The sequence below is a fragment of the Bos mutus genome, chromosome 2 (genome assembly GCF_027580195.1).
Source record: "Bos mutus isolate GX-2022 chromosome 2, NWIPB_WYAK_1.1, whole genome shotgun sequence".
NCBI classification, from domain to species: domain Eukaryota; kingdom Metazoa; phylum Chordata; class Mammalia; order Artiodactyla; family Bovidae; genus Bos; species Bos mutus.
In genome coordinates, this window is record NC_091618.1 from 32709656 (window position 1) to 32733268 (window position 23613).

The following is a 23613-nucleotide window of genomic DNA, read 5'->3' on the forward strand; positions in this document are numbered from 1 at the left end:
ATGGTCCTTCTAAGAATAATGTTTTTAAATCAAGAAAAAAATAGCATTACAGATAAAACCAATTATATAGATATTCAGTTTTTAAGTATCAAAATGCAAGTTCATGATATGGTAATATATATTTATATAGCATTAAATAAATAAAGGTGAATCCATGACAATTCTAATTGTAATTCTATGATGAATACAAACAGTACTTTGAAGTATCTGTAACAGCACTAATATGATTTGAAAATATCTGTGGTTTCTATAGGTGACAAGGTCACAGGTGCTTATAATAATGTTGTAGTTCCTAGTCTACATTTGTCATTATTGGAAATACTACATTAATTTCCATTATTGGAAATATTATTTCAGTCATAAGCTGGAGAAATTAAAAATATAATTTTTTTTCTATCCAAGTTTACAAATGCCCAGAATTCTGTTCAATAGGTGAGCTCAAAGGAACTTTCCAACAAAAATATTCCAACACTAAACAGTTCTGCTAGTTCAGTGGGGTAATATGCATTTAGAATCACTCTATTCCAAGAGTGGTCCATGGACCGCAGCAACAGCAGCACTTACCTGGAGCTTGTTAGAAAGAAATACAGTACCTCTAGCCAGCCTTAGATCTACTGAATCTGAATCTATGTGTTTACAAGATCCTTAGGTGATTTTGCATGCATATTAATGCTTGAGAAACACTGCTGTAGCTGCGAGCCTGTCTGCAAGCTTTTATGTTGTGGTTAAACTTAGTACCTTAGGATCGATAGTCAACTTGCTCCATTTTTTAAAACTGCCCTTAAATCCAAAGCCAAAGAATGTGGTGACATATCTGCCAGCAAGGAGGTCAGTGCTAATGGAGACACATGGAGATGTTCATGGAAAATTTAGGTTAAACATTACTTACGGATTGGTAGTTGAACGGGTCTAGATTGTTTCGGAGACCTGAAGAGCCCCAGGCAGTAGATTGAGATTTGGCAGAAGCACATCATCTCTGAAAAATGAGGGAGGAATGAAAATGCGTTTGACTGCATAATCAGAAACATAGTTCAAGTTTGACTTACAGAAAAATGTTCTGTGTGGTTTGGTTCAAGCACTCAAATTGCTTGCATATCACAGTTAATGTTCTTGTGAAAAGAAAAGTGGAAGTCGCTCAGTCGTGTCTGACTCTCTGTGATCCTGTGGACTATATATTCCATGGAATTCTCCAGGCCAGAATACTGGAGTGGGTAGACTTTCCGTTCTCCAGGGGATCTTCCAAACCTAGGGATCGAATCCAGGTCTCCCACATTGCGGACAGATTCTTTACCAGCTGAGCCACAAGGGAAGCCCAAGAATACTGGAGTGGGTAGCCTATCCCTTCTCCAGGGCATCTTCCCAACCTAAGGATCGAACTCAGGTCTCCTGCATTACAGGCAGATTCTTTACCAACTGAGCTATCTTGTGAATACATGTTTTTCACTGCTCTGGAACGAACTTTATAGATATGTAAAATATTAAGTTGACGGTGTCTTATGAACTGAATCATGTTTACATGGGGAGGAAAGCTGCTCCTTAAGTGTCTTACAGTGAAATTCTCTAACAGAAATTTCTCTAACATTCACTGAGGGCTTCCCTGGTGGCTCAGCAATCATTCATTCATTCACTTGTTCAATAATGTTTATTGAGTTATTATCCAATGTCACAAACTAATCTTTATACCTGGGCTTAGCATGCTAATACTGGAAGTGGTAAGATATGTCTTGGTTGAAATTAGGTTGGGTTTTGTATGCCCTGTTTATCATGTTAAGCCTTATTCAACAAACACCCAGGAAGCTCTAAGATTTTCAAGTTAGGAATTTCCTGATCATACTTGACTTTTAAGATCATCATTCTTGGGGTAGTTAAGAAAGGTCACTGGAAAGCAGGCTTCAGAAGATCATTTAAAGGTTTTAAACCTGGAAAATTCCTTATTGCATTTATTTCAAGGTCTCTTACATTTTTAAAAATCTCATTCCTTTCTTATTAATAACATTTATAGGCAAATATCTAGCTTGTATTGGAATTTTGTAGAATAATGTTCTTCTTGTCAGATGTTTTGGTTTAGCAATATAATTAACATTTTTTCTGTCGTTACTTTGCAGCTTTGGACACTTGTCTTGATTTTATGGCCAGTTATGATTTTCATAATTTTGGCTATTACCCGGACCAAATTTCCTCCAAAACCAAAGCCAACTTGTAAGTAAATGACATTTGTTTATTTCTCTAACTTTTGAATTCTGGTTAAAATTTATTTTGCTACCACTTTAGTGCTTTATTCTAAAATTCATTTTTTGAGTAATTTTTCCAATTGGAAATATCAATATTTGTATAAATACTTAATATGTCTTTTATTCAGTCTTTTGAATTAAAAGAGTAAGAAGTTGAGCCTATACTGTTTATCTGGAAAACTATAATATGTAGAAGCCAGAATATATTTTAATCTTTATAAAATTTTAAATCACTTATCATTTGTCACAGATAACTCATAAATATCACCATGTTGTGTGCAACACAAACAGGCAGCCATCTCAAGCTAGATCATCCTTTACTTTTGTATCATGGGAGAAGCCATAGACTGGAATTTAACCAACTGAATGATGAAATCCAGAGCATTATAAAAATCTCATCTCTCTTCTGGGCTAATATTTGAACGGTGCATTTGTATCAAAACATTTAGTTTAAAAGAAAATTGTTTTCCAATTAATATTGGTTAGTTACATTTAATAATTACCAAGTTATAAAACTGGCACAGGGCCCAACTCAGTTCATGATTTCTTTTGGATCTTGGATGAAATGTGGAAGAGATTCAGAAAAGTCTTCAGAATTGAGCAGGATGAGCTCAGATTTGACCAAGGTTGTTCTTACTTTTGTTTTTAAACTTTGGAGTCAGTTTCTTGGAGAAGAGTAAAGTCAAGTCAGATGTCTCATGTTTCACAACGCAGCCATCTCCTAAAAAGCTTGTAAATAAGATTTATGAGAAATCAAATCGCATTTCAGATAAATTATGGTAACTCACCAAATAAAAGAATACTGTGCTGAAGTATTTGTAAAGAGAATAATGAGCTAGTGGCTTTTAAAAATAAGTACAGTGCTTTTCAATCACCTGGTCTTAAGAAGTAAGATGAGAGCCATGGTGGAATCTATTTGAATCATACACAATATGATAATTCAAAAGAAAATATTGATTCAGTTAGTGTGAAGCATTTAAACTCTTGGTGCTAGAATAAATAATTCCTTACATTTGAATTGCACTTAATCATTTCTAAAGGACTTTTGCACAAATTGTTTTGTAGAGTTATTGATGAGATTTGATTAGGTTGCTTATAAAAACATTATAATTTTATTTTCTTCATATTTGCACATATTAGTTCTTTATAACAGATTAATTCCATTGCATAGTGTTGGAAGGGCTTCCCTCGTGGCGCAAATGGTAAAGAATCCGCCTGCAATGTGGGAAATCTGGGTTTGATCCCTGGATTAGGAAGATCCCCTGGAAAAGGGCATGGCAGCCTGGAGAATCCCCACTGACAGAGGAGCCCGGCAGGCTACAGTCCATGGGGTTGCAAAGAGTCAGACATGACTTAGCGACCAAGCACAGCGCAGTAGGATTTAGTGGAAAAGGAAATGACAACTCACTCCAGTACTCTTGCCTAGAAAATTCCATGGACAGAGGAGCCTACAGACCATGGGGTCATAAGAGTCAGACACGACTTAGTGACTAAACCAATAGGATTTAGAGATTCATGGGGGAAAATCATGGAGAGCTCTTATTATCCCATTAAATTATGAAGAAAAGCTTGAACAAAAAAACTATATGACAAGTGCTTCATAGACCAAATAAAAGGCTCTGCAAAACACACAGTCTAAAAGGAAATGAATAACCATTTTTAACTATGAATCTGTTATCATACTGTAACGATAATTGGTTTTGAGGTGATTGTGGGGAGGAGGGAACAAAATTGTAGAAAAATTGAAACATTAAAAGTATTTTTATTGGTCTCTCAGACCTCCAAGAAGTCTAGAAAATAGTCTATTGGTTTGTTATTAGAACTGAATGGGACCCTCTCAATTTACAGATGAGAACACTGGGACCCAAGGATATTTTAATTTGCCAAAATTCCATCATGTGCAGTAAGAGAGAAAGGCATTAAAAACTACTTTTACTAAATCATTTTCCATGAGATTTGTGTGGTATTTTATCCTCTTATGCATAGATTCAAATGTAAAGTATGTCCAAGATTTCAGCTCACCCTATAATCAATAGAGTATAAAATGTAATTTTACCATTGGAGGTACTTACTATTCTGTAGAGTAATGTAGAGAATCTAAAACTGGTATAGATGCAGTTACTCTTTCCCCCTCCCTTGTGATAGAGAGGGAATAACTTCAAAATGACAGTTTGGATTTAGGTTTTTTAATTCTGTTTTTTAAACATTGTTGTTTTTCTTTGTTTCTTACATCTACTATACCAAAAGATTAAAATGAGCTAGTAATAATCATGATAAATACTTCCTGATCTTCTACTATGTAATGGCTGTGTCATTCATTTCACAGTCAAGAAAACCAAGGCACAGAGTGATGAAGTAACTCATCCAAGATTGCAGTTAATAAGTGGTGGTGTCAGAATTTGAACCCAGACAGTCTGGTTCCAGGATATGGTTTTAAGCCTGTGGACTGACATTTCTTACATCTAGTAGTCAGTACTAATTTTTCATGTTTCAATTAGTTAGGTTTTACAAAAGTAGACTAAAAATTAGAAATTAGGGATATAAATTCCTTCTCCATCTCTATCATGAAATGTAAAAATATGGACAAGAGGAAGATTCTGAATTATGTATAGTTTTTAATGTGAAATGCTGCCTCTGTTTGACAAATTCTGCAGGAAGCATTGCAGTTCTAGTGTCACAGAAATCAACTCCTGCTTAACAAATTAAAAATCCTCTTTGGGCTACAGTGACTTCTTCAGTACTAGTTGGGCAATAGAGAAATGAGGATGAAACTCCAGACTACACCCCAGTTGAAACCCAGCTATGGTGAAAATGGGAGTTGTCATCCCGTGGGCGCCTTCTGCTCCCAGATTAGCCAGGCAGGTATGTAGCACTGATAAATCAGTCAGAGTAAATATCATCAACTCAAAGGACTCCCTCCATAGTCTTTCTGACTGAGGGCTCTGGAGAAGACTGGGTTTCTGGTGAATAAGGGAGCTGCTGCAGTCCCTGCTGTGGTGATCGCCAGACAGGGGAAAATGCATACTTTCAGCATTATCTCCCTTCACTTACTCCCTTTTGTGTTGCCACCAACAGCTTAGGTAACTTGCTCCTGCAAATAATAAGTTCCAAGTAAAGAAAACTTTCCACAGGCTGGCAGGAATCCCAGATGCTTCCTGTTCACATGGAGAAGAAATGGGCTAAGGCGCCAAGTTTGAAATAGCTCTAACCTCTTGTAATCGCTACAGGCAGTGGCTTGTCAAGAGGCAAACATTAAAGCCAAAGTGTTATGCTTAGGGAGCAAAAGCAAACAAAACCAAATCAAACTCCCAAATCACATTTAGGCGAAGTCAAGCTATAATGTGCAGTGAGTTACTTCTGTCTCCCTTTAATATGTACATTCTCAAGAAAGGGCAGGCAAACAGTTCCTCATCAGTGAGGAGCTGACTGCTTTTCAAGAGTAGTAAGACCCTGCCATAGTGAGATAAGTAGTCTCCAAAAAAAAAAAAATGTAGTCTTGCCAACAAGACGTCACATTTTTATAAAGTTAATGAGAAGCATTATTTTTCTAGTGGAAATATCACTAAAAGCATAATGGAAATTCTACAAATATGATCATGAGATGAATGAAACGCCCAGTGTCTCAAGACTGTCACTTTCGAATATCCCTGCCCCCTCAGAAGAGAAGAAGCCAACCCATTCCACATCTGGAAACAGGGACTGTTGGAAGGCAAGGGAAAGTGCCAACTGGAATGATATCCAAACTTGTGTTATCAGAGGGTGATATTGATTCCACCCATCCCGATGTGACTCAGTAGCTTTGGGTAAATGCAACGTCATCATTCCTACCATGTCTTTGGGCTTCCAAAGCATGACTTTTGCCTTCATGAATGTGATAAAAATAGTAATTAGAGTAAACTTTTATTGACAATATCAGCAGGTACCTTGCTAAGTTCTTTGCATGGATTTCCTGAATTAATACTTACATCATCTCCTTGAATATGACTATTCCTATTTTAAAGATAACCAAGGCAGAGAAATGTTAAGTAATTTACTAATGTTCACATAGTTACTATGTGCCTGAGCCTTCATTTTAACCACAGTTCCCTCCCTTCTCCCATCCCACACAGTGGGTTTTTCCAGGTTACGAAGGCCAACAACGGCAATCCTAAAGTTTGACTCATTCGAGTTTACAACCTCTCCATTTTCTTCTTCATACCACCTGTTAGTACTATCAGAGATAGAACATGGTTGTAAAAGTGAACTCAATTTGTCAGCCGCTCTAGGGAAAAAATGTAAGAAGAAAGACTGGAATTATTGATTAATTGGCAGTTTGTGGGATACATGGGTGTTGTTATACTTTTGGGATCTGAATTATTAAGAGGAAAGAACTTATGAGGGCTCTCACTGATGAAGGCTGTGAAGGCCAAAGAAGTGAGGTTTTTATCCGGCCCTGTTCTTGCTGCTGACTTTTTGTGTGGTGTGTTTTTATGGAAATAAAGACAAGTGCATGAGGACAGAATTCCAGGGTGTATCATGCTCCCCATAACACTCATGATTTAATAGTAATAGTTGAGGGACCTACAGTAAACAATACGCTTTTCTATGTTGTTTGGCTGAAATTAATGTAGGCTTTGTTCTGGGAAGCTCAGAATTCGTCATCATTCATCTTCTGCTGAGGCTTGCCCCATCCAATTTCTCCATCCTCAGGTGTGCCAGCCACATGAGGCTGTCTCTCAGGTTAGAACCATCTGAGTCATCTTGACTCCTCCCTTTACTTCACCTCCCCAAACCACTATCCTTCAGTTCAGAACCTATCTTGTGAAATGCATCCTGGAGTTATCCCTTCCCTTCCATCCTTCCTGCCACCCTTTGGTTCAAGATCTCATTGCTTCATGCCTGGATTTCTTCAAAAGGTTTTTTTTGTTTTGTTTTGTTTTTTTTTTTCAGGGGGTGCATCTCTGGAAGCACTGCCTTTAACACTTCCCACATTTTGTCATCAGATATATCCCTAAAATATTCTTCAGGTCAATCAAGTTTCAACTCTTCTTTGTCTCACTTTCAAGACCTTCATAATCAGGATTCATCCAGCTTTCTGTTTTTTCTGTTGGGCAGTATGTTGCGTGTGCCTAAAGAAACCATGTCTGAAATTCTTCCGCATGTCCCATGTTTATAGCTCCTCCTCATCATCTATTAAATAACAAGCTCCCATCTATGGCCTACTCTTGTACCTTCCTGACCATTCAAACTACAGCTATTTCTCCTTTATGTCTTTCTTGTGAATGTATTAGCTAGTAGTGGTTTTTGAATGACTTATGCTTAATCTTGACTCATTGGACAGATAGCACATGTATAGCAGAAATCATATCATAACTTCAAATTCCTCTCAGATACAGCATAATTCTCAACATAGGGAACAAAATAGGAGTGGAATATATTGGTCAGAATTTGATAGTTTGAAAAATTGATATGGATGCGTGGATTACAAAACTCACCCAGAGATGGATAATAATAAAAAAAATTATCAGTGTAAATCAGGTGGGTTAAGGACAAGAAGTTAACTTGTTTAAGGTTTGATTTTTACTTCTCTCCAAATAAATATGACCTTGCTATCAAAAATGTCTATATGGTTATATTAGGAGAAGAAAATAGATATAAAGCTCTGTCACTCCTCCCCAGGTAGATTCACCTGGGAATTTCCCTCACAAATTAATAAGTCCTTGTGAATGCATACAAGAGATTTTTGTGTGGGAGAGATTTACAGTCTACTTCTTGGTTAAGTTCCATAAAATGTTGGAAGAGTTTTTGAATTTCAAAGCCAGAGTCCTGTCGTTTACTTCTTCCGTCTGTAAATCAGTAGTTAACTTTTTTTGGGAAATGTTACTGACCCTTTAGATGGTAACACGGAGATAAATTCTGGAAATTCATAGACACTAAGTCTAGGATTAGTCTGTGACTGTGCTTCTTTTGGTATTTGGGCAGATCATGTGGAGCAGAAGGAAGGGGGACGTGAACACGGCCCCACAACTCTGTACACAGGGCCGGCCACAGCTCCTGTTGGCAGTGGCCCATCTCTCTGACTTGGAATTCTACCAGTCTCTCACACAGTGCCGACGCACACCCTAATGCTACGTAACATGACAAAAGGATTTCTCAACTAATCCCCTCTAAGGCTTGGTACCCAGAGTTGCACCAGAGAACCGGAAATACCTTCAAGTACAATAACACTTAATTTAACAAGTAGAAAGATAAAGAGTAAAGGATAGCTGTTGATTGTACAGTGGAGGAGGTGAGGAGGAGGAGATTTTTTTTTTTTCTGGTCATTTCATATCATCCCTACTTTTGATGATTCACCTGACAAGCTTCCCAGAGTTACTGCCTCACTGAAAAGTGGCTCTGGGAGCCACGTGTCTTCTTTTTCAGTCCTTTCCCCTCTTCTTCCCTTTTCTTCGAGACCAGAGGAATTCCTATTATGATCACATAGGGACCTCTAATATCCAAGCCTGTATGATAAATACAAATAAATAAATGATTTCTTATAAAATCAAAGAGATTTTATTACAAGATTTCTTACAAGAATAGTAATGGCATTTGCCGAGGTGACTACTATCAGCTGATGTTTATTTCCATTATACCCTTGAAGCTCAGAGCCTGATTTAACGAAGTGATTTCAGCCAATTGTTTGCACTTGTCAGAGGGTATCAAGCCCACACACAGGCTCACAGGTGAGGGTCTGGCTTCATGGTTGGCTGACTGTGTGTGTTCCTGAGTGACTGCTTTATTAAACCTTCCTTTAAACATCACCCAGGAAACCTGGCTTACCAAACCTTATTCATTTCTATACTACTCTCACTATTCAAAATTTTCTCATTCTCTTTGATTAGGTCATATCATGTCCTTTGCTTAGATAAATGAACCAGTGTATTTTTAGAGTGAAAGTATCTCTTATGGAAGAAATGTCACAGCATACAATATTGTCTTGTCTCAGGTCAGTTAGAATTTCACTGTGGGTTAGAATTAGAGTAACTGATAGTATTTTCACATTTAGAAAAAAAAATCTTTATTTCAATTATATATTTACATATTTATGCTTATATATAAAATCATTACTATTGTGAGAGGCAGTGTAGGGGCTTAGAGCATAGACTAGAGATCCAAACTGCCTGGATTCAAACACAAGCTTTGGGTAAATCTCTTGGATACTTGAAGCCTCATTTTCCATATCTGTATATTGAAGTTAATGACAGCACTTACTTCACAGAGTTGTTGTGAGAATTAAATGAATTAATACTTGTTAAATACTTAGAAAAGTTCCTGGGACATAATAAGAGCTACATTAGTGTTGGATATTATTTTTATATTATTTATGATATAAAATATTGTTTATATTTTTAATATATAGAAAGAGTATAATATCAATAATTGTGTATCATTGAGATAATCTGATCTCTCATTATTTGACTGATAAAGAAACCAGCTCAGAAAATTTAAGAGCTAATTAAAGTTTCACATTTATTCTTCTTATTGTCACATATTTAAAATGTATCTCTTATGTCTGTGCTGACCCAAAACATCATGAGGACTCAGAGCAAAAAGTGAGACTGCACAAGACTATACATCAGGAACTATAATCAATAAATATAAATGCAATAAATTCCACAGTGGAGGTAGGTCCAAGATCAGAAGCAGCAGAGAAGATGGAGTCCAGAAAATTTTACCTGGAATCAAGGCTGGGGCTACAAGGAGGCATATCCAAGGCAAAATTTGAAAGATTAACAAAAACTCATTAATCAAGTTCAGTCATATTTTATATTCTAAAATATCAATTAATTTTAAAATTCTGCATACAGAATACCAAAATTTTAAATACAATCAAGATCAATATTACTGCTTTTTCTTTTGCCTTAGGCTCCAATGTGGCTCATATAGCACTGCCTGGGGTATCAGGAAAGGCTTCACAAGAAGATCCGATGTCTTAGCATGGCTTCTGAGTAATGAGTATGAGTTTGTCAACTAGGCAGTGTCTTTGCATTCCTAACAGAGAGTGGTCAACATGAGTGAGGGCACAGTACACGAAAGAGTTAGATGTACCAGGAATTTGGAGTTTGCTTTGTCTGAAAAAAAGAAAATGTTTATTGCGAGCATTGGGAGATGAGGCTTTTTGGTCAATATTAAAAATGTTGGACTTTATTTTGAAGCGGATGAACTTTTTATTAGATTACTTTTGTTTAAATTTTTTTTTTCTGGCCATAGAAATACGCACTTACTATTTAAAAGTTTAGTAACATAAGTTTTAATGTCTCAGAAAGAAGTCCCACATAAGCTTTCCTTCTAAAGATAACCAGTGTTAACATTTCAGTGTACTTTTTCTTATGCTTTTTTCTATGCATGTAACACAAAAATGTACACACAACTAAAATCTGAACATTGGGATCAGATAACATTTTAGAAAAAGCTCCTGCAGCAGAATGAAAGATGGTTTAGTAGAAACTGGTAAGTGGTTTGAGCACAGAGTTCTAGTTTTAAAACTTGCACTTCACTTTTCATTTTCATGATCTCTTGATTGCCCTGGAAATGGTAAAATTTTAAACACCCCCTCCTTCAATTCCTCACTTTCTTCCCAGATTTTTAAATCCAGATTTTTTTAGACAGTCCATGGGGTCGAAAAGAGTTGGACATGACTGAGCAACTGAACCACCATCACCACTCTTTATAATATGGAGATTTTCCATGCACAACTAGCTATGATCCTCTAATTTCATACTGTCCAGATGAGACTAACACAATTTAGGGGAGTGGAATAATAGCTAAAGAGAAAATGATATAGGAATCACAATACTGGCAGTATTTTTTTTTCTTATCTTTTCTCTACCTTCATGATTTGCAAACACTCTACCTTAATCAAAATCATCTAAATACATTTGATGAAAGATGTAGATTTCAGTGGGTTGACTCCAGGCTTTCTGAATTGTCACCTGGTGATGGTGATGGAAAAGGTGGTAGAGATGATGAGGTGATGAGGTGCTGAGGTGCTGAGTGTGGTGACTGGGGGTGGTGTTGGGGACCTGATAGTTTAAAGAACTCCTTAGATGATTCTTATGCAACCCAATGTTTGAGAGCTATCTTTTCCTTTCTTTTTAATTATCTTTTCTTATTTTAAGTCAGTTTCATTTTCTACTAGCTCCCTACTACTAAAGTGAATCAAAAAATGAATTTAATTCTTTGTGTAATCTTAAAGAAGAATCTGCTTTCACCTTCAGTTATCTTGCAGCCATTCCCAGCATTTTCTGCCTCATTTTAGCATTGAATCTCTTGCTGCAATCCTAAAGATGTCCACAGGTTTACCATTTTTCACATCTCATGTTGAAGACAGCATTTTCAGGACAGTTGAGGAGAAGGCCTCATCTCAGAGAGTACTGTCCAATTGGTGACTAAGGAAGGAAGTACTCATAATTTCCTGAAGTTTTCTGCACAGGTGTTTCTCCAAGATGATTTCATGGTTAAGTTGCATACCCTGGGGAATCCAGCTTCACTTAAACACGTGCTTCACGCTGTAACACTGCAACACTGTGCTGCTAGTTTCCTAGATATTAGGAGAACGAGAAAACTGTCCAAAAAATGGTTTCATTGTTTTGGAATTTCTGCCTTCTGTGGAGATGATACAAAAATGCTTCTGGAGATTCATATTCTACATGGCATGCCTACATCTGTAACAAACAGGTCATTGTTGTTCAGTCGCCAATTGTGTCCGATTCTTTACAACTCTATGGAGTGTAGCAAGCGAGGCTTCCCTGTCCCTCACCATCTCCCAAAGTTTACCCAAGTTCATGTTGAGTTGGTGATGCCATCCAACCATCTCATCCTATGTCGTCCTCTTCTTCTGCCCTCAATCTTTCCCAGCATCAGGATCTTTTCTAATGAACCAGCTGTTCACATCAGGTGGCCAAAGTATTGAAGTTTCAGCATCAGTCCTTCCAATGAGTATACAGGATTGATTTTCTGTGAGACTGACTGATTTGGCCAAAGCAGAGTGCTAAAGAGAGGAGGAGATCACGTTGGGAGTCATTCAATCATGTAAGGTTTGTGGTTTGTCTTTTTTCTTTTAACATTCAAATTTTCCTGGGTCACACCCAACTCTTTTCTTTTTAAATAACTTTTTATTTTGTATTGAGTATAGCCAATTAATAATGCTATGATAGTTTCAGAGGAACTGTAAAGGCACTCAGCCATACATATGCATGCTCAGTCATTTATTCCCATTCAACTCTTTGAGACCCCATGGACTGTAGCCTGCCAGGCTCCTCTGTCCATGGGATTATCCAGGCAACAATACTGGAGTGGGTTGCCATTTCCTACTCCAGGGGACCTTTCCAACCCAGGGATGGAAACTGCTTCTCCTGCATCTCTTGCATTGACAGGCAGATTCTTTATCACTGTGCCACCTGGGAAGCCCAGCCATACATATACATGTATCCATTCTTCTCCAAACTCCTCTCCCATCCAGCCTGCCACATAACATTGAGCAGAGTTCCATGTGCTATGCAATAGTCCTTGTTGATTATCCAACAATCATGTATGGTTTTTAATACTAGACTTGGGAGTTTGGATCTTCTTCTGTAGTAATAGAAGCCTTGTGAAAGTGAAAATCACTCAGTCATGTCCGACTCTTTATGATCCCATGAACTATACAGTCTGTGGAATGAATTCTACAGGCCAGAATCCTGGAGTGGGTAGCCTTTGCCTTCCCCAGGGGATCTTCCCAACCCAGGGATAGAACCCAGGTCTCCTGCATTGCAGGGGAATTCTTTACCAGCTGAGCCATAAGGGAACCTCAAGAATACTGGAGTGGGTAGCCTATCCCTCTCCAGCAGATCTTCCCAACCCAGAAATCGAACAGGGGTCTCTTGCATTGCAGGCGGATTCTTTACCAACTGAGCTATCAGGAAATTGTGAGGAGGTATTTAATTTTTCTTTTTCCAATACAGAAGGTTCACCTAAGGGAAGTTTGAAAGATTTTCTGCTATAATTGTTTATCTTCATCCAGGTGTTTCTATCACAGGCTGTATTAGTTTTCTATAACAAATTACCTCCCCAAACTTAGTGGCAACAGCAGTAAATATTTTTTTAATTTATTTATTGGCTGTGTTGAGTCTTTGTTGCTGTGCACAGGCTTTCTCTAGTTGCAGCAAGCAGGGGCTACTCCCTCGTTGTGGTGCCAGGGCTAAGGGCTTCTCATTGTAGTGGCTTCTCTTGTTGCAGAGCGTGGGCTCTAGGGCATGGGGACTTCAGTAGTCAGACTCCAGATCGTGGCTCAGTAGTTTGATGCACAGGCTTAGTTGCCTCACAGCATGGGAAATCTTCCCAGACCAGGGATTCAGACTCATTTCTCGTACACTGCAAGGTGGATTCTTTACCACGGAACCACCAGGGAAATCCAACAGCTAACATTTATTATCTTCCAGTTCCTATGGGTCAGAAATTTGGTTACTACTTAACTGTGCAGTTTTAGCTTTGAGTCTGTCATGAGACTGCAGTTAAAATTTGGCTAGGGTTGCCTTCACATGACACCTTGACTAGGGCTGGAATGTCTGTTTTCCAGGTAGATTGCTTACCTGACTCACGGGTTGGTACCAACTGTTGATGAGGAGCCTCAGCTTCTGTCTGTAAGTTGTTTCAGTGTCCTCTTGACATGGCAGCCACTCCGCCAGACCAAGCAATGCAAGAGACAGTCAGGTGAAAGCTGTCCTTTTTGTCACCTATCCTGGGAAGCCTCAGAGCATATTATCTACCATGTTCTATTCATTAGAAACAAGTCACTAAGTCTGACACATATTCAGGGGCAAAGGAATTAGGTTCTGCCTTTTGAAGGAAAGAGTGTCAAATATTCTGTGAACACATTTAAAAACCATCACATGGAATAGCAAGAGCCAGTGGTACAATAATAACATGCACTAGACATTCTTGAAATATCCAGCCCCATCATAGCAGAGAGCTTGTCTGCTTGAAGCTATACTGCATTCCTTGCACCTGGCACAGATGTTCACACATGGAAGCTTCATTAAATATTTTTTGGACTGTTGATGTTTTGTAGATGAAGATATTCATTTTCAGATATTTCAGTGACAGATCTCACTAAGTAAGTGTTGAAGCCAAGATGTAATTTGATCTTACTACCCAGTTTCTCTTTCTGCTCACCTTGCTATCTGTCAAACAGAATCACTCATCTCTATTACAATACTCACTTTGCTCTTGGCAAAGCTAACAGAATCACTCTCTGGAATATTGCAGGGCATTTAGTAGTTACCCAACAAATATTTGTTGAACGAATGAACAAATTTGGTGCAACAATACATGAAGACTTGAGATATGAAGAAATCCATTCAGATTTATTTACAAGTCAAAGAAAGACTGGGGAGTACAGGCCAAAATGCTTGTTTCTTGTGCAGGTTATTATTTCATCATATTTGTTGAAAGGACATCTTGTATAAAGGATAGAAGTTATTATAGATATAAAAATTATAGGAGATATGGAACTCCAGGATTCTGTGTAGAATGAACTTTGTATCATTGTGCCAATATTTTGGATACAGTCTTTTAAGAGTGAAAGTAGATTAGAGGGGAGAAATAAGTGTGGTTCAACTGGAATTTCTCTCCTATGAATAGTACTATGCTTTGATATTTAACCCACAGACAAAGGGAAACAAATAAATCTCAGAACAACACGGCATATCTAAGTCCTCATACACCTCTCTACAGAACTCTAGCACTATATATTGTGGCAAAATTTTGTACCAAAATTGAACTCAATCTCCACTGAAAACTTCACCCACCTCCACTGAATCCTGTTACTTTCAATTATCTGTTTTTAAGATCGCATGCTCGACTTCCCCGGTGGCTAACTGGTAAAGAATCCACCTGCCAATGCAGGAGACAAGAGTTTGATTCCTTACCAGGAAGATCCCCTGGCAACCCACTCCAGTGTTCTTGCCTGGAAACCCCATGGACAGGGGAACCTGGTGGGCTGCAGTCCTTGGGGTCACAAAAAGTCAGACATGATTTAGCAACCAAAAGAAAAAAAAAAAAGATTGCATGCTAAGCAGAGCTCTGGAAACCAGGGAAAAAACCCACAGAGCTTTGTTACATGGATTACATTCCCCTCAGCAGCATGCCAAGGGCTGAAATTTAAGGTCTTTATTTTGGTGAATTATCTTTAGTTTTCTGTGGGAATTTGGCACTAAATATCCCTGGAGAAGGAAATGGCTCCAGTTTTCTTGCCTGGAAAATCCCATGGATGGTCGCAAAGAGTTGGACACGACTGAACGACTTCACTTTCGCTTTTAGCACTAAATATATAATCTGGAGAGTAAACGATAGGGACCAGTGAATTTCCTAGGCTGGCTCAGTTTTGGGGTTACTATAAATTCTGTGTTAACATTAGGTAATGTAGCCAAACCTCCAGAACAATAGGTTGTCAGTTTTTCTGCAATGTTAACACAAAGACTATCAATTTTAAACTCAAATAAAACCTAAAGCAAATGAGCAAGAGTGAGTGACGTCGCTCAGTCGTGTCCAACTCTTTGCAACCCCATGGACTGTAGCCTACCACGCTCCTCCGTCCATGGGATTTTCCAGAGAAGAGTACTGGAGTAGGTTCCCATTTCCTTCTCCAGAGGATCTTCCCGACCCAGGAATTGAACCCAGGTCTTCTGTATAGTAGGCAGACGCTTTACCGTCTGAGTTTAGCTTAATCTCAAACATTAGGAAGGTTACATATTAGAACCACGATTCTGGTGCCTACTTTTGTTACTTAGATTTTAGAAATCTAGCTGTGTACAACTCCTGAATACTCAGCTATTCATTGAACAAACCCTCATTTATTATAACTCTATGTGGAATCTAGAGGAGAAGAACATGGGATTTTTAGATATATGCATCTGTAATCAAGTTGTGGGAGCTGTTTGTTGTTTAGTCCCCCATACCTCACCCTGAAATCCATAATCTATTGCATTATCAACAGATAGCTGGAATGAAGACCCACAAATGCATGGGGATTTGTTAAAAAGTTCAGTCTTTGGAGGCTGGAGAAGTTAGTAAAGCTTAATATTTTAAGTAGGACTTAAGTTGCATTCTGAGGAAGACTAAAAGGATAGTTGAATTTGCTGGAAAGGATCAGAAGTTTTTTAAGGGAAGGAAGAGAAGAACTGAGTTCCTTGTGGTGGTGGGGAATGTAAGATGAACGACCGTTTTTTTGTTTCAGGGAAATGTCCCGGAACCTCTATACTAGGTTAGTTTTCACCCTCATACCATTCTTTCTTTATCATCATAATTTACTGTGTGTGTATTTATTTGGTGTGGGTCCTGGTCTCCCTTTCATGAGTTCTATGCCTAAGTCTGTCTTTTCCACCACAGAAGAGCAAGGCTTCACACATGACAGATAACGTCCCCTCCCAATTCCATTAGATTCTACTGACAAATGAGTTTGAATACATAATATAAGACCAATGGACCCAGAGTTCCAAATATCAGGGTGACAATATCAGGATGTCTTTAGCTAATAAACAGTAAAGAGTGACACATGGAAATATTGTGTTTTGTGTATATTAATCAGATAGTGTGAGAAGACTATAACAGGGTGAGGAAAGCTGGAGCAAGAAAAATAACCAGTTACCAAAATTATAAGAAGTGATGAGCACTCTCACTTGCACAGTTGGAGAAACAGGAATGGAGAAGAATGAATAACTTTTGAAGATATTAGGAAGAATGGGTCAGTAGGATGTGGAGGTGATTGAATTTGGGGGACAAAGGAAAAAAAGCTCTCCCCTGTCTTTCAATCTGGGAATCAGAGGCTAGGACAATGACTATAACAGTAATCCCTTTTTAAAGTAATATTGTGTTTTATAAATAATTCTTGTAAAAATCCTGAGAGATTCATGACTATGATTTCTAGTTTACAGATGAGCAAATCAAAATTCTCAGAATCACAAATAGAGCCTAATGACCAGACCCATGAGCCTTTGTTCAGAGTTCTCAATTCAAGTTTCAGTTTGACCTTGAGAAATCACTTAACTTCTCTGAGTCTATTTCTTCATCTGGAAAATGTGGATAATCATAGTATCTACCTCAGAGCATTTTGGGGGGAGTTAATATAGCACATCTAATATGATAGCATGTCATAAGATAGTTTGAGATATTATAGAGAAGGATGCCTATAGTTTATAGAAGTATACAGTAAATGCTCTAGAAAAGATTATTATGAGTAGATGACTTTAAAATATCAGTCATTTACTACCCACATGACCCTACTTATTTATTACAATCCATGCTGTAAGAATCTTTGATCCAGCATTTAAGACAAAAAAGAAATCAATGATTCTTATCTTAGTTCTGCCATTCTAAATTATCCTGAGATCGGAGAAAGGATATAACTTGTTCATTGGTTTCTGTATTTATGTACTAGATCATATATGTGACGTTGTGCCAAGAAAAGCACACTGGATAAAAATCCTCTTAATGTGAGATTTGTCCTGTAATCTTTAGTGACAACCACTATTAATGGAACTTTTCTCTTTTTGAGTCTGTACTTTAAAACTGAAGGCAATAAAGATTGCTGCATCAACTGTTTATAGTGGGGAAGCCAAGTACATTTCCAGTAGGCCCTAGACAGCAATCATACAGAATTAAATTGAGAAAAAATGTTTTCTGAGAGCAGAAATATTTGGAGGCTTTCTGGCCTGCACACTGATCTGTAAAAGGGAGTCTGTTTTACTGTCATATTTTTGCTAGTATTTGTCTTGATTTTCTTAAACATAAAGATTCCTAATAGTTTTAGAATAATAGCAGTCACTCTTCTCCTTTTGACATGTTCTTTTCCCATTCTTAGAAGAAGGAATATGAGTATCATGAAAAAAATAAGCTATATATATGTATATGGTTTGCTGCTGCTAGGTTGCTTCAGTCGTGTCCGACTCTATGCGACCCCATGGACTGCAGCCTACCAGGCTCCTCCGTCCATGGGATTTTCCAGGCAAGAGTACTGGAGTGGGTTGCCATCGCCTTCTCCAATATATATGGTTTATAAGGAGCTTATTTGAACATAAGTAAACCTTGAGAAAAAACAAAAAATGTGAGCCATAGCTAAAAATAGTTCTGTCAAACCAGTGCTTGTGCTTAGTCGCTCAGTTGTGTCTGACTCTTTGTGACCTTGTGGACTATAGTCTGTCAGGCTCCTTTGCCCATGGGATTTTTTCAGGTGAGAATACTGGAGTGAGTTGCCATTTCCTCCTCCAGGGGATTTTCCTCCTCCAGAGGATTTTCCAGATCCAGGTATAGAACCTGCATTTCCTGTTTGTCTCCTGCATTGGCAGGCAGATTCTTTACCTACTGAGCCACTGGGGAAGCCTCAGTCAACCCTGAGTAGGTGTTAATTCACTTTAATTATTCCTGTCATGTCTCTGGATTCCTTAAAGAATGGAGGTCTGCATCTTTGAGTGTTCTGATCAAGATTTGTTGTTGCTTTTCTTTTAAAACTTGTCTAAACTCTCCCAACTCTTTCAGTATGTATGGCTCTTAGCAGATATTCAATAAATATTTATTGGATGGATGGATATACCAATGCTTTATGGAATGACTACATCAGCACACCACTGAAGTTCCCCCCAAAGCACCAAATCCCCATTTGCTCATTTGAGAGCCTCTGTGTTCCATCACCAATGTTGTTCAGCATGACCAACGACAAATGCAGGACCATAACTAGGAGTTAACAGGCTTCTTTCAAGAACACTCGTCTTCACTCTCGTTTCCTCCTCCTTTAATGAAATAAATTTTGCCTTCTCTCATTTATTAAAATTCTACCTTTTTGTAATGACAGATATCCCCAGACTAAGCTTCCAACAGCTCCATTTCCCAAATCTCCCAGTCGACTCATGATAAATGAATCTAATCCCACTCAGTTCTAGCTATTGAAATCGAATGGTTCTTGCCATGTTAGACTAACCCAGTTGCAATACCCAAAGAGAGGTAATTAGGAAATGTGGCTTAGTTAAAATTGTTCAACAAATCTGTTACTAAACTCCCTACCTTCTCTATTCAGACTAACCATTTCATAATGTGGGGAATGGATCTACTATCCTCCATGTCACTCAAAGTTGTAAAATGGTAACCATTTTTCCTCTTCACTCACATCCTTTAGTCACCAAGTGATCTTAGTTTTTACTTCCAAATGTCTCTTGAAATTTTCTTGTCTCCATTTCCACTTTCACTGCCTTAGTTTAGATCGTCATCCTGTTCCTTTGCTCTAACTACGATAGTTTTTTATCTGGTTTACATCTCCCTGTCCCCTTCAGTTTATCATTTATCCTGATGCCAATTATTTTTCTAAATGCATATCTATACACACTGCTTCCATGCTTTATATCCTTCTGACTCAACATTACTTTCAGGTTAATACCCAGACTGTCACATGCCACCCTAAGTCCTGTTATAATCATGCCTGGACCTAATTCTTCAGTGCCATCTCTGGCCATGAGCCTCTCCCCATCACTCACAGCCACATACTTCACACTAACCACTTTCAGTGAACTAAAAGAAATGCTGCCATATCATCATAAGTGGGGTCCAGAATATTCAACCATGTAAAATGCAGAAGCCTGTTTTGCAGGGATAATGAAATGACCTGGTGAGCCAATGCTTTGCATCTGAATTCAAGTTATTGCATTATCATGGGGTTTTATTGTACTTCACATTCCTCAAGGGCTTTCTTACATTTATGCCTTTGCATATATTATTCTCTCCCTATCTTGTCATTCTCTCTGCTAGCTTCAAGTTGTCCTTGAAAACTCTTGGCAGGTACTACTTCTCTAACCCCTTCTTGTCCACATTACCCCCTGCCAACAAATGGTATTAAGAGTCCAAATTTCATACTTTAATAGATATGCAGTGCACGACCTCATTGTCATAGCAAACATTAGACCAATTGTAATTGTTCAGACACAAGTTTTTCTCTTTTCTATCTTCTTAAGCCCCTCAACACACAACACACATACATGTTCACTTGTGTGAGCACACACACAGAAAGCCTGTATGCCCACTTCTTTTAAGAATTTTATTTTCCATATCTATATTTGCTCCTAATACCCAGCCCAGAGGCAGGCACAAAGAATAAATTTGTGGTCTAAATGGAACCTAAAGATTTGGATTTCTAGTCAACTATTTGCTACTTTGTGCTTTCCTGTCTGTTTAGAATTTCCTAAGCCAATTTGGCCTTTCATAGTTGTTAGGATCTTCTTGGTAGACAACAGGAATAATTGTCTGATAGCTTGAGAGAAATGAGCTCTGTGGGTTCTCTCCCTGACAACCTTGCTGGCAGTTGGTGTATTTATAATGAAAACAAGTTCATGGTTTGCCATCCATAAAAACATGCAAAAAAGAGGTCACACGAAACTCAATGCAGTCCCAGCTCTTCGTAGTTATAGGCAAGGACTTTGCCAGAAAGGTGCCCTGGAGACATATGCAGCACTCATTTAGTAGCAGTGGGCATTTGCCCCCAAATCATCTGGTTGGTGTTGGAGCACAAGGCTGAATGGCAATGCCAGCCTACCATCTGGTGATTCTTACACCCTGTTCATGTAAATATGGAAGTGCATTTGCACTATCTCTAGCCAAGCCACATAAACTTGAAGAGCATTCATTACGTTGATGAAAATGTACTTCTGATGTCCCTTATATTTCCTGACACATTCTAGGACTGACTGAAGTTAAGGCCAGAGAAGCATTGCCCTTGCAAAATGCCACCTTGGCTCAGGTCCTCCTAAAGTTTTTCATTTAGATTTAAATACCCAAAGGCTGTGTATTCCTGATTTGGGAACTTCAAACGTTAACTAGTAGCTTCTGGATTTTAGGTTTGAATTAACTTCAAAAGTTAAAGATAGTTGCTAGGTTAAAATTAATGAACACACAACATACTGTATCCTGATGTATTTTAAAATATAGGCTGTATGTGTCCATTAACTTTTGGATCCTTTGATCAGACGCAATGGTTTTTGCCAGCCTCCTCCTAAAAATGGTGCACTGTAAGTGGACCGGCGCTGGCGTACTGCTGACAGCACTGGGCTCTGACCAGAAGGGTAGGTTAGCTGAACAAATGCTCTCCTTTCATAGCTTAAATCTCCCCCATTCCTCACTCTCTCCCTGTTTTACTGTCACTTGTCTTGTCTTTAATCCTGGTGTCCTGATTCTTCTGCCACCATTATTATCTTTTATGTTTTATATTAATATTAAAATTACATATTTTTTTTTCGCTTACACTTGAGGTTTGTCAGTTACATATTTCTTGATTCTCCAAGTGCCTATGTGCTTGAATTTCCTTGTGGAAGCAGAATGACGCTTCGTTAGACATTTCTGCCCTTCCTCCTCCCTTCTGATTTCACCCTTCCTAGTAACTGTGCCCAGCAGGCACTCTAACAAGTGCTAAACTATCTATAGAATGAATAGTTATAGAAGGGAGAAACAGAGGGAGAAACTTATGCTTGTGTATTTAGTATTAAAAGGAAGAAGACAGAATTGCTCCATATAAAAGCAAATTAGCTTAGGCCAGGTTTTGCTGAAGTAAATCCCATTATAAAAAATATTTATGTATGAGGAATTAACATTCATTGTGCCCAGGACTATGGATGAGCTTTTACATACAACATCTCATTTGATCTTAACAATATCACTCAAGGTATATGCTGTTGCCTCCTTTTTGTCCCCGAAGAAAAGAGGAGGTGAAATCAAATGAGCTAAAGTCACGCAGTGATGAAACTGGAGCTAGCATCATACAAATCCTCATTATAACCTGTTGCCAAACAGATTTTGAAATCTTGATCTGGTTCACTTCATTTCAGTTAGTATTCACAGCAGTGAAAGTCTAGCACATCTGAAATTCAGAGAGCTCATTGTAAATCAAGTGTGGATATCACAGCATTAGATTCTTCTATAGGCACCAAACACTGTGTTGTTCATTTGTCCATATAAGTTTTGAGCTCCTACTCTAGCCATCCTATCTATATATGGCATGTATACACATAAAACTTTACCAGTAGGGCAAATTGACCTTCATGGAGAGTTGTAACTATCCATGCATTCCTGGATTGGCACATTGCTCTTTATGCAGTTGGAATAATAGTTATGAAAAGTTTTTGGCCAAGCTCCCTCTTTTGAGAGTTAAAGATTTTAATTTGGCCTTGGTAGTTGAAAAGCTTTAATCTTGCAGTCATTTCAGATCAGCAGAAGACTGTCTTTGACCTTAGCATTTGTAGTTCCTTCTCTAATTTTCCATTTTTTATTTTAAAGAATTACAGGAAGACAACTGCAACCATTTTGTTTGAGTAGTAAGACAATAAACTATATAGTTGTGGCTCAGATTGACGTTTAATAAATAAAGGGTTATCACATTTTATGGTGTCTGAAAGAATGCTGTCTGTAAGCATAAGCTGTGATTCATATGTAAGGTACATATTGATGTTTTAGGTACAGATTGAAAATATTCTTTATAAGAAAAATAAAATGTAAAAAGAGAAACTCCATAATAGTAAACATGAAAATCATAAAGACCAAGTTATACCAAAAATATTTCCATTTTGAAATAATGGTTTAAGGGGAAAATATGCATCACAGTTAAAACTAAGGCATTCAGCATGAAATCCCATTTACCTAGTCACTAGATTGAATACATATTCTAAACCACTTTAACATGCCACTTCTCTGTCTCAGTATACCCATCTGACCTGTGGGTTTCAACCTCCTTGTCCTCAAGAAAGCACCAAGATTGGTAAAGTATCAGATCAGATCAGATCAGATCAGTCGCTCAGTCGTGTCCGACTCTTTGCAACCCCATGAATCGCAGTACGCCAGGCCTCCCTGTCCATCACCAACTCCCGGAGTTCACTGAGACTCATGTCCATTGAGTCAGTGATGCCATCCAGCCATCTCATCCTCTGTCGTCCCCTTCTCCTCCTGCCCGCAATTCCTCCCAGCATCAGGGTCTTTTCCAATGAATCAACTCTTTGCATGAGGTGGCCAAAGTACTGGAGTTTCAGCTTTAGCATATATAGGACTTCTACTTAGCACACTCTAGAGAAATAATGAAAGCCTGTATTACACTTACCCAAAGGGACTTCCAGTGTAAAGGGACTTTGACATATAATCGCTTTTGATTCCCAAAGACAATTAGTCTTTTCAGACCATGGGACACTCCCAGCCTCTCTCCCTAGCTTCCATGAATCATTCCAGGCCTCTCTGACACTTCTGTATTGACTCTAGAGCTATAATTCTAATGTCCTATTTAGGGACAGTCTCATGCTTAAGATAGTTCCCAGCCTCCTTTCTCTGTCAAACTTTCACTTTGCACTATTCATTGCCACAGAGA

The 23613-nt window shown here is 38.2% G+C and overlaps 1 protein-coding gene across 1 annotated transcript in view; it reads left to right on the top strand.

Annotated features, from left to right (window-relative positions):
• ABCA12 (ATP binding cassette subfamily A member 12) overlaps positions 1–23613 on the top strand; it is a 200098-nt gene that overhangs the window by 10283 nt on the left and 166202 nt on the right. The window contains exon 2 of the mRNA XM_005909592.2: positions 2106–2199. Coding sequence (XP_005909654.2) covers positions 2106–2199 — 94 coding nt within the window. The remainder of the gene's footprint in view (positions 1–2105; positions 2200–23613) is intronic.